Here is a 14,854-nt window from a genome sequence, read left to right as displayed (position 1 = left end):
GTTAAATATTAACATCATATCATCCACCTGCTACTCTGATCTCTAATCAGTATTCAACCCCTGAAATGCGTTATACAGGTTCCTGTAGAAAGCTTAATTTTAAGGCTTTAATTTGACATTTTTATGTATCCCATGAACATACAATTTATCTCTCAGAATAAGAGCAAACATCTGCAAAGATTCCTTAATAGTGTCACCATAGTGTGAAGAGAACGACTCCATCATCAGAGCTGTTGCTGTACAACAATAGGCCACGAGCAGCGTCACTCAAGCGACAAATCCTCCAGTCCTGATGCAGTGTAGGCGGTGTGTCTCCTCTCCTCCCCCCACAATCCCTCTCTTCCTGCCTCCCACGCACACACGCCTCCTGCCCTTGACTCCTACGGAGAGCAGAGGAGTGATCTGCTCGTGTTTTGAGATTGCGGTGACCGTCTGTGTTTCTCCATGCTCGCGCTTCAGCTCAGATGGGACACGGAAGTGCAGCGGCTGTCTGGCACATGAACGCGCGCGGCTGGTCTCTCTGGCGGGACATCCCAGGCGCGGGATGCTGAACGGGAGCCGTGAGGGTTTGTTTGAACTGGGCAGGCAGCTCCAGCAGGAAGGAGACTCTCAAGCTGCTCTGCACTGCTTTCTGAGCTGCCTGCTGGGACTCACACATGTGCAGAGCTTCCACTCGCTTCCCAACTGCCTGCATCAGGTGAGCCCTGCAGGATGGAGCTCTGTAATGATGCATTATGGGAAATAGAACCCATTCAAATGGGATTCAAATGTAGGAGATGACAATTTACATGCAAAATAGTTTGTAGGCTATAGAGCATGCATGTGCAAATAATGCACAGTTGATTGCACATAAAGCTGTAGTTTGCATGCAAAAACATCTCTCATGCATGTAGTTTTATGATTCGATGGCACACTAACCTAAAACTAGCTTTCAGTCAATGCATATTTTAAACTGGCAAATGCATTCTGAAACATTAATGCTGTACACTGACAGCATGAGCCAGCACAGCAAAAACACTCTCATATGCAAAGATTGTGTGTTCACATTTGTTTGCTGGTGCACACAGGAGACGTGCTTGACGCTTATAGCAAGGGTTGTTTATCATTGTGTTGCAAGCTATTGCAATAGCTATTCAGTGTCCATCATGTGTTTACATGAAACATCAGGGCAATTTATCGAATAATGTCTGCAGCTTGTATACATATTTCTTTATGTGTTCACTTCCCTTCAGTAATCATGGAATCTGTTCGATGACAGTCCTTCAGATAAAAACACTCATCCCTGCTTTCTCACTTTGGGTTACTCTGTTAAACTCTGTCAAGGGTCCCAAGCAATGTCCAGAATATAAACAGTGGCTCTTACACAAGAGTACTGGAATGTGTGTTATGACATTGGCCAGACGGAGTCGCTTCTGACCTTACGAAAAATACATATTTAGAATTTGCTAATATTTATCACTAACATTAACAATAATATTTAATCTGAGGTATTTTGACATTTTGAAAATTATAATTACTAGAATGTTAAATTTTGAGTGAATCCATTTTGACGATCCATTGTGTGTGTCATATTTTAGCCTAAATTCAAAAGGAAGAAAAAAAAAATTAATTGAAAAAAAGAAAACTATTTTTTTTAATTATTTAAATTTTAAGAACATTCATATTTTTTGCATTGTGTCATCATTTTCATGACATTTAAGCACTTATTTAAGCACTTAATCCAGATTACTGCCAAAAAATGCCTTACTGTAATGTGAATATACAGTATATATATAAATGTATGTGTGTATGTATATGTATGTGTGTGTGTGTGTGTGTGTATATATATGTATATATATATATTATATATATATAAAAGATACACACACACACACATATATATATATATATAGAGAGAGAGAGAGAGAGAGAGAGAGAGAGAGAGAGAGAGAGAGAGAGATCATGACAATTGAAAATAATTTTATTTATAAGAATGGAATACATATTTGTCTTGACGGGCTAGATTTGCTGCTGCTGGCATAAGTGAAGGCTACTTCCAAAAAATGCACATACATAGAGGGAATAGGATACAAGCTGTTGCAAGGAAAGTAGGAAGAACTAGCAGAACTAGGCAGGTGGTGCTGGGGAAGGTGGCGGACTAGGGAAATTCCCATTGCACACTGCAGCCAGTTCAGGACAGAAATCAATAGGTTACGTAGATAGAACAAAAGAATGATTGGTCCATGCAGCCGACTTTAAGAGAAGCTATCAGCTGCCCAAAAAAATGATATTATTATTTTTTTATCATTGCTTCTCCTAAAGCCAGCTGCATAGCCAATCAATCTTTATATACTGTATATGTATTACTGTTTTATACATGTATTTAGTTTATATATTTATGTTTATGATGCATTATGGTAATAAGGGATAGAGGGAATATGCTTAATTCTCATGAAAAAAATTCTTTCATTCTCTGGACATGCTTTCTCTCTTTTATTCTGTGAAGCACTAGAAGTTTTGATTTTTTTCAGACAATATTCTCTCTTAATTCCTTCATACAGATTGCTGAACTCTACATTGATGAGAAGAATTGTATCCTTTTTGATAAAGTATCAATCCTCGCTCCACATTGTGTTCTGAACATAAAGTATTAAATCCTTTATATCTGCAAAACAAACATACATGTAATGAAACACTGTATGTTTTACCGTATGCTGTATGTGCAAAGCAGTTGTGCGGTTTGGTTAATGCAGGGCCTTTACAACTGTAGCGCCTTCAGTGTGGTCTTTTCCCTAAGAGGATTTGTGGACACTTATCGAATCTCAGCTGAAAGAGCATCACAGCTAATTAACCTGCTTAGACCCAGCATGAGCTCCCCTGTCATTATTCATCCACGGACTGCCATTAACAGCAAGGCTAGTGTTACGTGACATACATTCCCTCTTAAACCCATGGCCTCTCAATTACTAAAGCATAGAGTTTAAACGGGTTCAAGACTGGTAGTTTCAGCTCAAACGGGTCATTTACAAGTCATTAACCAAGATCATTCATAACCTCTTTTCCAATTAAATTCCAATTACATGTGAATTGGTCTTAACATATTTTCTATGATCTTGAGCAGTAAATAGTGGTGGGACTTGGTGAAAAATGTGATCTCTGTGTAATTACATAAAAGAGAAATAATTGTTGTAGATTTTATCATTTAATTGAATAAGCTATTTAATTACATGCAAAACATTAGTCTGTTCAATCAATGCACAACAAGGGAATTTGGAATAGGTGATTTGAGGAGCTGGGGATGAATTGGGTTACACAGAGATGTTATCTGGAATGTTCTGCCATTCTATTATCCTCATATGGACCAGTGCTCATGCAAAGCCTGTATATCAATAAAAGGCAGAATGGTGAATTAGGGTGTAAAACACATATACTTGCTTGCAATGGTCAATTAAGTCTGGTCCACATTATTTTGACAGAACTGCCCACATACATACAGTCCAGCACAGAAAATTGCAAAAGGTTGGTGTCAGTAAGATTTGTTTTTAAAAGAAGAAGGATATTAAGCGACAGTGACAGTGTAGACATGTATAATCGGACAAATGATTTATATTTAAAATACATTCGTAATTTATTATGTTAAATTTTTTTACTTTACTTTTCACCTGAAAAATGGATCATGGTTGTAATGGAGTAACGGCTGCTGAAAATTCAGGAATAAATTACATTTTAAAATATATTCAAATCGAAAGAAAGTTATTTTAAATTGTAATAATATTTCAAAATGTTACTGTTTTTATTGTATTTAATCAAATAAATGCAGCCTTGGTGAGCCTAAGAGACTAAAACAATCTTACCAATCCCCAACGTTTGGTAGTGTAAAAGGAAAGATTTTATGCCACAAACCTTGCAAACGTAAATAAATATAGTAAATGTTCTTCTTCCAAAGCACTCATTGTAGCAAACAAACGTTTTTCAGACCTCAAACCCACGTGAAATTTAAAAACATATTATATGACACCATGCTATCATATCTCTTCAATTACATGTATGCCATCAAAAGGCTTGCAGTTCAGGAAGATGAAAGGCATAACTTTCATCATGTACTCATTTTCTGTGTAGATACAATGGGTGAGACTGACACTCCCGAACCGGCATGATCAACAAGAAAAAGAAATGTAGAAATTGCTTCCACAGTCATGCTGAGATTGCAGGAAATATACATGCCAAGCAGAAGGACAAAGCTAGTATATTTATGTATTGATAAAGTGCTGTGTATTTCCTCTAAAGCACCAGAGCTGGGATAGTAATAAGTAATGCACATATCTGCCTTGCCAATGCATCTCTTTGCATTCTTTATTTCTAAAGCTAGCATATACACAACTTATTTTTAGATGTGTCGTTTTTTAAGATATATAACCAGTTTAGATGGAAAGGATCTCAAGCTGACTAGCTGAAGACATTACTATAGCTATATCAATTAATAGATGGATATTGGCACAGTGCTACAACTGTCACGATATGCATGAAAGCAAAGACGGTAGCCGGATCTAAATGCAGCAATTGAATTTAATTAACAAAGACTTGGCAAGACTCAGAACTGGAACAGGGATTACTCATGGAAGATACATACATTCCTACATACAATAACTGACCCCGAACAAGAGAACACACAGGGTTTAAATACACAGCGGGATGAGGGAACGAGACACAGCTGGGGCAAATGAGCACAATAATCAGGACCATACAAACTGAGAAGACAACACACCTGAAACAAGGGAACTAATTAACATGACTAGCAGACTAGGACTAACTGAATACAATGAACAGGAACAAGAAACTGAATGTAAAAACCAAAGACAGAGAAAACACAAACCAGAAACATGACAACATAACACACCGTTACAACAACAACCATAATGAAATGACCCTTCACAATAGATAATGCTTTACAATGAACTCTGTTAGAGAGCTAAATATGGCAATTTATCTGTTCAATAAAATACTTTACTGACCTGTTGAGTAATAAAAACGGCATCTCCCTGTTGCTTTTACAATATTTCTAATCCCTCATTTCTCGACATCCCCGAAAAAAGCCAAGCTAATGTTGATTCTTGTTTTATTACGAACTCTGTCGCGTTCTCTTTTCCCCAGCAACTCTCCTCTGTTCTGCCGTTTTTAAACAGGTGATTCCCCGGAGGTTGGAGATTTAGCTGCTCTATGTCAACCTTTGTCTCTCGTTGTGACAACTAACCTCTGCCACTCCCACACTAGACACGACAAAGTACCCGGAGCAACTTGTCTCTCTTTATGGATATGATGAGACGGGCGAGTGACGTATGTACGCAATTGATCGTTCGCAAAGACCCGCCCCATTTAGTTACTGTTGCTATGTCCGGCAAGCCACACCGCTCTCACGCCACATACCATGTTCTCACACAGTGAAAAATACATCACGGAGCAAAGAGGACACTGACAACGCGCTGACAGACAGGACAGACCAGGTTACTTTTGATATGAAACAAAGTCTCAACTTTCAAATTTGGTCATTTTTTAAAGAAATTTAAACAATAAATACTGTTTTGTGGCTCTTTAATGTGTCTGACAGATCGCTCAGTTAAAGGTCCCATTCCATGGATTATTTTTATTATTGTATAATGTTTCCAGGGGTGCCCTTATATTGTTAGTATGTTTTTTAGATCAAAAATTTGTATTATTTAGAAATAAAAGGCATATTTCCTAGCCTGATTTCATTCCCTGGTTTGAACACTCTGTTTGAAGGGGCGTGTCTGCTGTGAGACTTCAGTGTAAACGCCCTCTGCTGTGATTGGCTGACATGCTTGCATATGAAATATCTGGCATTACATCTGGAACTATCTGGAAAACTTTTACTATTACAGCTATTATACGTTTTTACTATTACAGCTATCTGGATTAACGAATCGTGAGAAGTTTTTTAAGTATTTAGATCTATTACCATCACATAAAAGGTTGCAGTGATGAGCATTGAGCAGATGACAGTCTGTTGATCGCGTGAAAGATCTTATCATTGCAACGCAGTTTCTGCACTCTCACTAATGATTTCACCAATGCAAACATGAGGTATATAAATACAGTAAGAGCTTCGTTGTGCAGTGTAACAGCGTCATTGATTTCATAACGAGTTTTGGCAAGAGTCCAGATAAACTCGCGCTGTGTGATTGATAGCTTGGCCGATTGGAAAGGGATTGTTCTTTGATCGCTTTCTGTATATTAATCACAGTTTAAGTAAGATTATTTTCATCCTACTAAGAGAAACAATGTGAAGTTGATCGCTACTTCCATATTAAATCACTACTTACCGCTTGCTGGAATATAGTTGAAATTGCCCCCTTCGTCAGTATGAAACGCTGAGAGAAGTCTGCTTGATATTATCCCAGGTTAGAAAAACAGTCCGTGGTGAAATGGACAGAGCAAACTAACAACTTCGAATTAAACTTTTGCGGTATCCGATTATAGATAAACATCAACCACGTCTGTTGACATTTCGCCATCAATACGCCTGTGTTCCTGTGGACGGAGGTTACGGTTCTAGTGACATCATTAAAGAAGGAAGTAGAGGGGTGTAGTCCAATCCAGCCGTTTTTTGTAGTCAACTTCTGTTAAATAAAATATCTCGCTTGGCATTGAACTTTGAGCTTTATAATTTTACAGATATTATTTATACTCTAACAACAACATTACACACTAACTAAAGTTTGAAACATGGGATCACGAAGAACGGGACCTTTAAAGCTGCTCGTGAACCGATCATCTCTTCCTTCTAGTTAATTTATAGCATCAAATAAACATGAATAAATGGGACAATGTTGTCTCCCTCGGTTGCAAGGTTATAGTTTTGGTTTGAACTTTGGGGGGTTGGAGTATGAACGGGGTCCCAGGGCATGCTCCTTCGTGAGGTTTGTTTATTTATTTTAGCAAAACTGACTTTTTGTGGTATCATCATCCACACATGCACATCATACAGCTTATAAAAGCTCAGAACGCGCAACACATACAATTAATTCATTACCCGATTCTATACACTGAGTATCATGTGGGTAGTCAGAGTACCTGCAACGTGCTGGTACCAGCCCACGTCAAAGTGAGTCAGGCTAAGACAAAAACACATTTTGGAAGAAGGATTGATGATGTATTGACGAATTATTTACATTTTTTCATTTTCGCATCGTTCATTTTGTTCAAACCATAAAAAACATTTTTATATAATATTATCTCAATGATACTAAAATAACACTGACTGACTATATATTGTATAATAAGCAATATTTCTAAAAATATGAAGCATAAAGACACTGGCCTTTAATCAAATGGAGAGGAAGGCAATGCTAAATGAACGACAAAAATGACTACAAAATCCACACAGAACACATTGCTCCTGGTATCACCTCCACAGATATTTCAACGGTTAGCATCACATTCACCACAAATAGATTTATCACTTTCAAACTGATCCCCATGTGGTTAGTCAGCAAATTCAGATGTTCCTCAGCCAGCTGGGATCTAAAAATATGTCCGGGACACCTGGGAATATGCTGCCCATTCTTGGAAAAGATCATTTTAAGAGGGACAACATGCCTTAGCACTGCTTATAATGAGACACACACATTGTCATCAGTAAATGAAAAAAACTTCTAATTTTTCTAAGTTTATTTCTAGACCATGCAAACTAATGTTTAAAAGTTTTGGGTTGATAAAATGTTTAAATGTTTTTGAAAGAAGTCTCTTATGCTCACAAATCATGCATTTATTTGATCTAGTAAAACAGTAATATTGTGAAATATTATTACAATTTAAAATAACTTTTCTATTTCAAGATATTTTAACATTATATTTATTTATGTGATGGCAAATCTGCATTTTCAGCATCATTACTCCTGTGTTCAGTGTCACATGATCCTTTAGAAATCATTCTAATATGCTGATTTGGTGCTTAGAAAACATTTCTTTTTATCAAGTCACCTTTATTTATATAGCACTTTATAAAAAAACAGATGGTTTCAAAGCATCTTTACAATGAAAACAATTCAATGATTTAAACAGAGTTCATTTCGGCTGTACAGCAGCTCTAAAAGACAATAGTGTCATTGTTCTGCTGAAGTCAGTTCAGTGTTGATTCAGTTCTGTTATAAAGATCATCAATTATTACATTAGTTCATTTCCTCTATAAAGCGGTTCTGCAGAAAAACAGTGATGTCGTCATCTAGCTCAGTTCAGTTCTCATCCAATAGAGTCAGTGCAGTCAAATCAATAATATTGTTGAATATTAAGTGAAGTAATATGAATATTTTTATTATCAAAGAAAATAGTTGAGCTGCTTAATATATTTGTGGAAACTGTGATATACAGATATATACATATACTGTATATAGATAGATAGATAGATAGATAGATAGATAGATAGATAGATAGATAGATATCCTTGCTGAAAAATATAAATTTATTTAAAAAAATCTTACTAACCTTTTGAATGATAGTGTATATACAGTACTTGTTTGACTTTTTTAGTTTGTTTAATATAATTAATACTGTAGCTAAAGCAAACTTTCACAATTCTAACAAGAGTTTCATCTGTACTTTATGATATCAAATAGAAACATCAGCAAATCACTGCACATACAAATAAGAAATACTGCCAATATCTAGGTCATTCACGGCTATTTTAAGAACATTTTCCTTTCTGGCTGTATTTTTGTAATGACACTTAAGGGCAAATATGTTCTTCTTACAAAGAGATAGTAATGGCATGCCTTTGAAAACATTGAACAAACTCTTTAGTGACTATTTATAGAACTGCTGCAAGCTTTGTGTCTTTCTATAGAGCTAAAATGAGAAGGTGACACAAACACTAACCAATCAAAATATCAAACAGGCCTTGAGCTAGAATAGGGATTGTGTGTTTGACTGTTTTTCTGTTTAGGCAATACGTCAAATTTTCAGTGAACACCAGTGTTCTTTATTGTCTTTGGTGATGCTAGCAGCTGAACAAATCAGGATTTCACTGAGCTGGAGTAATTGGGCGGGTGTGTGTGATCAAGTCTATTTCATGGTGACAAGCATGTCTAATCCTTGACCCGTATAAAATCAGATGGGAAAGCTCTGCAGTTCATTCAGGCGGAGAAGATGTTTTACGAAGTGGCATTGATCGAGCTCACCTCGCTGCAGGCCAGCACAGGCAGGTCCACTTTTTATATCTTTACATAAATATATTTGTATGATGCTGTTGAGTGGACATGTGTCTCCTTGATCAGTATATTCACAATAGACATTATCATCATAGCTATGTTCTGGTCAGCAGAATGATTGTGAGAGTGTGCACTACTTTTTTACAACTGTTCAACAAACAAACTTTGTGTATTTTTGCCCCATCAACAACAATAGTTTCAGCCAAAGCTGAAGTCAAAGCTTTCCTTCCAGAATTAATCTGTTTATGAACTAATTGGTTCAGTGAATTATTTAAAGGGATACTTCACCTCTGGGAAGATGAATGTGTATTTAAAATAGGTCATTTAAGTAGAAGAAATGTGAAGAAATTTTTGAATTTGGAGCTTTCTAGACTGAGAAAAGCCAGAAAGAAAATGTATTTTTGGCTTATGTGGATGAAAGACAACAACTCCCAGAATGCACTTGCTTCGCTGCCTTAGGAGGCCGCGCCTACCGGTAAGAGTGCTCAGTTGAAAACATCAAGGCTTACTTAGCCTACGTGATGAGTTTGCCAGGGATCTCTAGAGATCGCCCAAAATGTCCGGGATTCGGCTTTTGCGTTCTACAGTCGCCATTCATTCATCATGTTTACTGTGGCGAGCAGGACGAGGCTGACGGCCGCGGAAGAACGGCGCGAGGCCGGTGGCGTCATTACTGAGACGCGCCGGGTCTCGCATCTCTCACGGAGGAGCGGGAATTTTCTTAGCAAGGGTAAAGGGTAAAACGCACATCAACCGATCACTTGTTTAGCGTTCATGTAAACACTACATTCAGATTCACCGATCGGAATGAATTCAGTTAGATTGAAACGAGAGGTGTGCATGTAAACAATGAATGGCGACCGCAGAAAGCAAAAGCCGAATCCCGGACATTTTGAACAGTCTCGCTCGCCGGACAAGTCCGGGAAAAGGAAGATGGTAACCCCTACTTACTCAGCTTTCTACGGTGGCCGAGAGGTGCAAAACAAATCACAATTACAAAAACAAAATAACAATTCAGAAAACACAACGACAATTTAGAAAACAAAATAACAATTCAGAAAACACAACGACAATTTAGAAAACAAAATAACAATTCAGAAAACACAATAACAATTCAGAAAACACAATAACAATTCAGAAAACACAACGGCATTTCAGAAAACACAACGACATTTCAGAAAACACGACGACAATTCAGAAAAAACGGAAAAGGTAGGTATATTTTGAGAATGACGTAATTATCGCTGAATGGACGAGATACCTGTCAATCAAGCCAGAACCGGAATCAAGCGATACTGTCTGGAAGTACCGGTAGAAACAAATCGTACCCATCAACGTGCCAAAGATAGTTCGGTCCCATGGAGTGATAGGTGCGCCTAACGAATCTACGACGTGTCCTTGTTCTGTCCCTGGTGGGTCGAGTTCTTGCAGCAGCCGCATATCACGTTTAACACGCAACTTCTGCAGAGAAGTAGGCTACTAACCACGTTGTCCGGTAGCCGAACAACTGTCCTGGTCGACGCAGCTTTTAATGTAGTGGTATGTCGAAAAATGAAATAAAAGAGAGCATTGCAGTGAAGGCTTCTTTGTTGGTGTATTTACTCAAAATGAAGCATAAGAGAATATGCATAACAAAAGCTCAAAACATACAATCTCAACATGTATATCACTTTTTTACAGTAATGACCGTTGTACACATAAGTGACTTTAAACATTCCATCACACTAGAAGGAAAAATATGATCAACAAGCTATTTAACACTCTCTCTGTGCAGGTCTCATGCTCTAGCTAGCCCCAAAATGACGTGTGACAGCTGGTAGTAACACTAATCTCATGCTTTTTACAAACTAAATATGACTGAAACAACATCATGTACTGTCATACACTCATTATGACCAGTTATAATGAATAGCGGGCTATCGCGCTAATCGCGAAACACTCATGCTAACCATGTGCTCAGGCATACTAAACTCATGACACACTATTAATATAGTAAATATTATGTGGTATGTCGCCAGCATGTCCACAATCACGGCACATGAATGTCCTTCTTCAAAGTAAAAGTTTAATGTGTTCTATTTTTGCATAGCAAAACAAAGTTGATCACAAATTTCTTGATTGACGGGTATCTCGTCCAATCAGTGATAAGTACGTCATTCTCAAAATATACCTACCTTTTCCGTCTGTTCTGAATTGTCGTTGTGTTTTCTGAAATGTCGTTGTGTTTTCTGAATTGTCGTTGTGTTTTCTGAAATGTCGTTGTGTTTTCTGAAATGTCGTTGTGTTTTCTGAATTGTTATTTTGTTTTCTAAATTGTCTTGTGTTTTCTGAATTGTTATTTTGTTTTTGTAATTGTGATTTGTTTTGCACCTCTCGGCCACCGTAGCTTTCTCCTATTATTCAGCTTTCTCCACAGAACAAGAGCATGCTAGCTTAGCTTCCAAAGAAAGACGGCTGATACTGTGTACATTCTGTGAGTGAGATCCCACCCTGTATGGGCGGCTGAAAACATGCGGAACAACGCCATCTACTGGCTGTAGTCTTTAGCCTCTGGCCAGAAAATCCTCCGATGACGCAAAATGACGATTTTTGCGTCATCGTAGGATTTTTTCCAGACAAAAAATACATAAATCTCTCCTCTCAGGGGGATATGAGGGGGGAAAGCATGGTAATTCGAAAATACTACAGGTTTTCTACTAATACAAAGCTTAATGCTAAATCCTGAAGTAACCCTTTAATAGCTTACTTACAAAGATATTAGGTGCATTCCGATCGACCACAAGTTCCCTGTGAAGTACATTTCAATGGGTATTGTGCCATCGTAAGTGAAATTCCAGTTCAAAGTGAACATACACTCTTAAAATGAAAGGTTCCATACGGGAATTTTCAGACTGAATGCTATAGAAGAACCATTTTTGGTTCATTTTCTGAAACTTTTTCCACTGTAAAGAACTTTCTGGGAAATGCAAAGGTTCTATGGATGTTAAATGGATGTTAAAGGTTCTTCATGGAACCATCAATGGCAGTCAATAACCTTTATTTTTAAGAGTGTACATGCTCATTTCAAAGGGCACTGCAAACGGCATAAAATGGCTATGGTGTTATTATTGAGATTATTGAATTTGTCAGGTTTGGTTTTTACACATTTGTTCACCGGTAAAAAGTGCACAAGATGCGATGGTTACAATACAGTTATCATTATTAAGGGTTATATAAGATAAGAAGACACATCTTATATAACCAAATTACATTTTTCATATTTTGCTTGTTTCATTCCTGAATGAATCAGTATTTTGACTAAATGATTCATTAGCTATACATTTACATACTCCCGAGTCCCAAATAATAGGATTGATGGCTCAAGCGGACTGAAAAGCCTTCATTTTACACCTCAATCAATTCGATTGAGTTTGATCTGAATTATATTTTGTTCGTAATAGCCTACATTTAATGCACATGTAAGTGAATATGTGAATCGGAGTGCAACGTTTAGGGTTGTTATAAACTGAATCTGGAATCGGACTGGGTTCATTCGTTTTGGCGAAAACTAGTGTATGCAAACATACCTATTTACCACCTATGTACATTCAATACATTTCAGAAAGTAATCATCTCTGTCCTTTTCAAACTTTCTTCTGGCAAACATTGCCATAAATTTGCCACAGATTAATCACAAATCTGCAGCAAATAAATCGCAAGGGTTCAAGTCTGCTTCCACAAAACACTGAAAATTGACCCAACAACCAAACCTGTCCCCAAGGTCCTGTCAGAGAGCAGTAATATATTTAACAGAGGTTCATCTTTATTTGCCGTGAGATGAACCAGTATTTATGGATGAAGGAGACCCATTGATCTCCTCCCATGGTGGACGTCTGCCTTTCCTCTGGCTCTCTGCTTGCTGCTGAGACAGCATAGAGTTCTAGCATGGGCAGAGAGTACAGGAGCCTAGAGAGATTTATGACCACGCTATACATTACCTCATTAAAGAGCTGTTGAGTACCATGGAGACGCTGCCTGAGTCAGCACTTTGTGTGATTTCTACCCTCTGGCCTTACTCAGTTCCCATCATGCAGTCTGGATACACCAAAAGATTTCTATGTATAGCGATATTGTGTCTGCAACATTTAATAGGTGTATTGATCCAGTAAAATTAGGTTTGAATACAGAAGTGCATTTCTTAGGGGCTGTTCACTTTTGCACTCCACTTCGGTGGTTTTTCATTGTTTTATATGGAAACATGCGCTAGACAGATGTGTTTGACCGTTGCGCTCGCATCTCATGCCTTTTGCAGCGTCGTAGACATGAAGCCCAAAAAATACTTCATTTTTTACGCGTACACTAGGGTATCTGTACTCCATGGATTTCACTTAAGTCTAAAGCGCAACTTATGCGAGTAATGCGACGTACTTCTGATATTTACGCTACGCTATGACGAACTACACTACTTCTGACATCACAAGTTGCGCTGTAGGCGCAAGAAGACTGCTTATGGCCGGAAGCTAAAATTTTACTTTGTAACGTGTTAAAAATGTATATTTTTCTTACACGAACACATCGCTTTGCTTCAGAAGGCCTTTATTAACCCCCGCAGAGATGTGTGGATCACTTTTATGATGGATAGATGCACTTTGATGGTCTTCAAAATAGAAACAACAATTCACTGCCATAAAGCTTGGAAGGGCCAGGACAATTTTTATTATAACTCCGATTGTGTTCGTCTGAAAGAAGAATGTCATATACACCTAGGATGGCTTGGGGGTGAGTAAATCATGGGCTAATTTTCATTTTGGGGTGAACTATCCCTTTAAACTGTCAGCTTGAGATTTGAATCCGTGGTGGAAGGAAGTTTTTAAAGACACTCTGTGGCTGTTTCTTATTGATTTACACACTTGTGCCTTCAAACTGTTGTATGAAAGCAATATCACACGAGTAGGAGTGTGATATGGCTCTGTATCAGCGCGTCTGTGATCGCCTCCTGGACTCGGCCTGTGGCCTTGTGTCTATGGCCCAATCACAGCCGTGCTGAGATAGAGCCATATCACACTCCTACTCGTGTGATATTGCTCATGTACTGCCAGAACATTAAGCTTACAATCAGGTCTTCATTTCAATATTGATACTCAGGCAGAAAATATAATTTAGTAATTTTCTTGGAATTGCCAGTTCTAGTTGGTCTCTCTAAGCTTCTGTTTTTCATATGTTTCATATCCTTGTAAGAGCATTTGAATCTGTGGGTGTGGTGGCAGTGATCGGCCGTCTCTCTCTGTCTGTCTCTCTCTCTCTCTCTCTCTCTCTCTCTCTCTCTCTCTCTCTCTCTCTCACCCTCCCTCCCTCTCTCCCTCCCTCCCTCCCTCCCTTCCTCTCTGTCTTTTTCAGTCTTGTCACTGTCTTGTTGTCTCTGTACATGCGAGTGTCTCTGTGAGTGTTTTTGCATTGTCTGTGAGGTTTCTGACAGGCTTTGTTTGAATCAGGGTCTCAGGAAGACGGGACATTGGGAAGCTCAGGATGTCTGTCTCAAGAGGAGTTATCAGAACAGGCTTCTCAGGCCCAGGATCTTGAGAGACTGGCTGAGCTCTGCATCATGAGCAAGAGGTAGGAAAGTGAACTGAAAATGATACTGCATACATTCAGCATGATTGGTTTTTTTTTACCAG

At 38.1% G+C, this 14,854-nt stretch overlaps 1 protein-coding gene across 2 annotated transcripts in view; it reads left to right on the top strand.

Moving 5' to 3' along the window:
• Positions 1-236: 236 nt before the first annotated feature.
• The window catches only part of cUnh14orf180 (chromosome Un C14orf180 homolog), a 28,908-nt gene continuing 14,290 nt past the window's right edge, over positions 237-14,854 (top strand). For both annotated transcript variants that reach the window (XM_079852894.1, XM_079852893.1), the window contains exons 1-4: positions 237-697; positions 2,541-2,571; positions 9,104-9,190; positions 14,672-14,792. In XM_079852894.1, coding sequence (XP_079709020.1) covers positions 293-697; positions 2,541-2,571; positions 9,104-9,190; positions 14,672-14,792 — 644 coding nt within the window. In that variant the 5' untranslated portion in view covers positions 237-292. The remainder of the gene's footprint in view (positions 698-2,540; positions 2,572-9,103; positions 9,191-14,671; positions 14,793-14,854) is intronic.

Source organism: Squalius cephalus, assembly GCF_949319135.1.
Source record: "Squalius cephalus genome assembly, chromosome: 20".
In the NCBI taxonomy this organism is placed as follows: domain Eukaryota; kingdom Metazoa; phylum Chordata; class Actinopteri; order Cypriniformes; family Leuciscidae; genus Squalius; species Squalius cephalus.
This window is presented reverse-complemented; position numbering and strand designations above follow the sequence as displayed.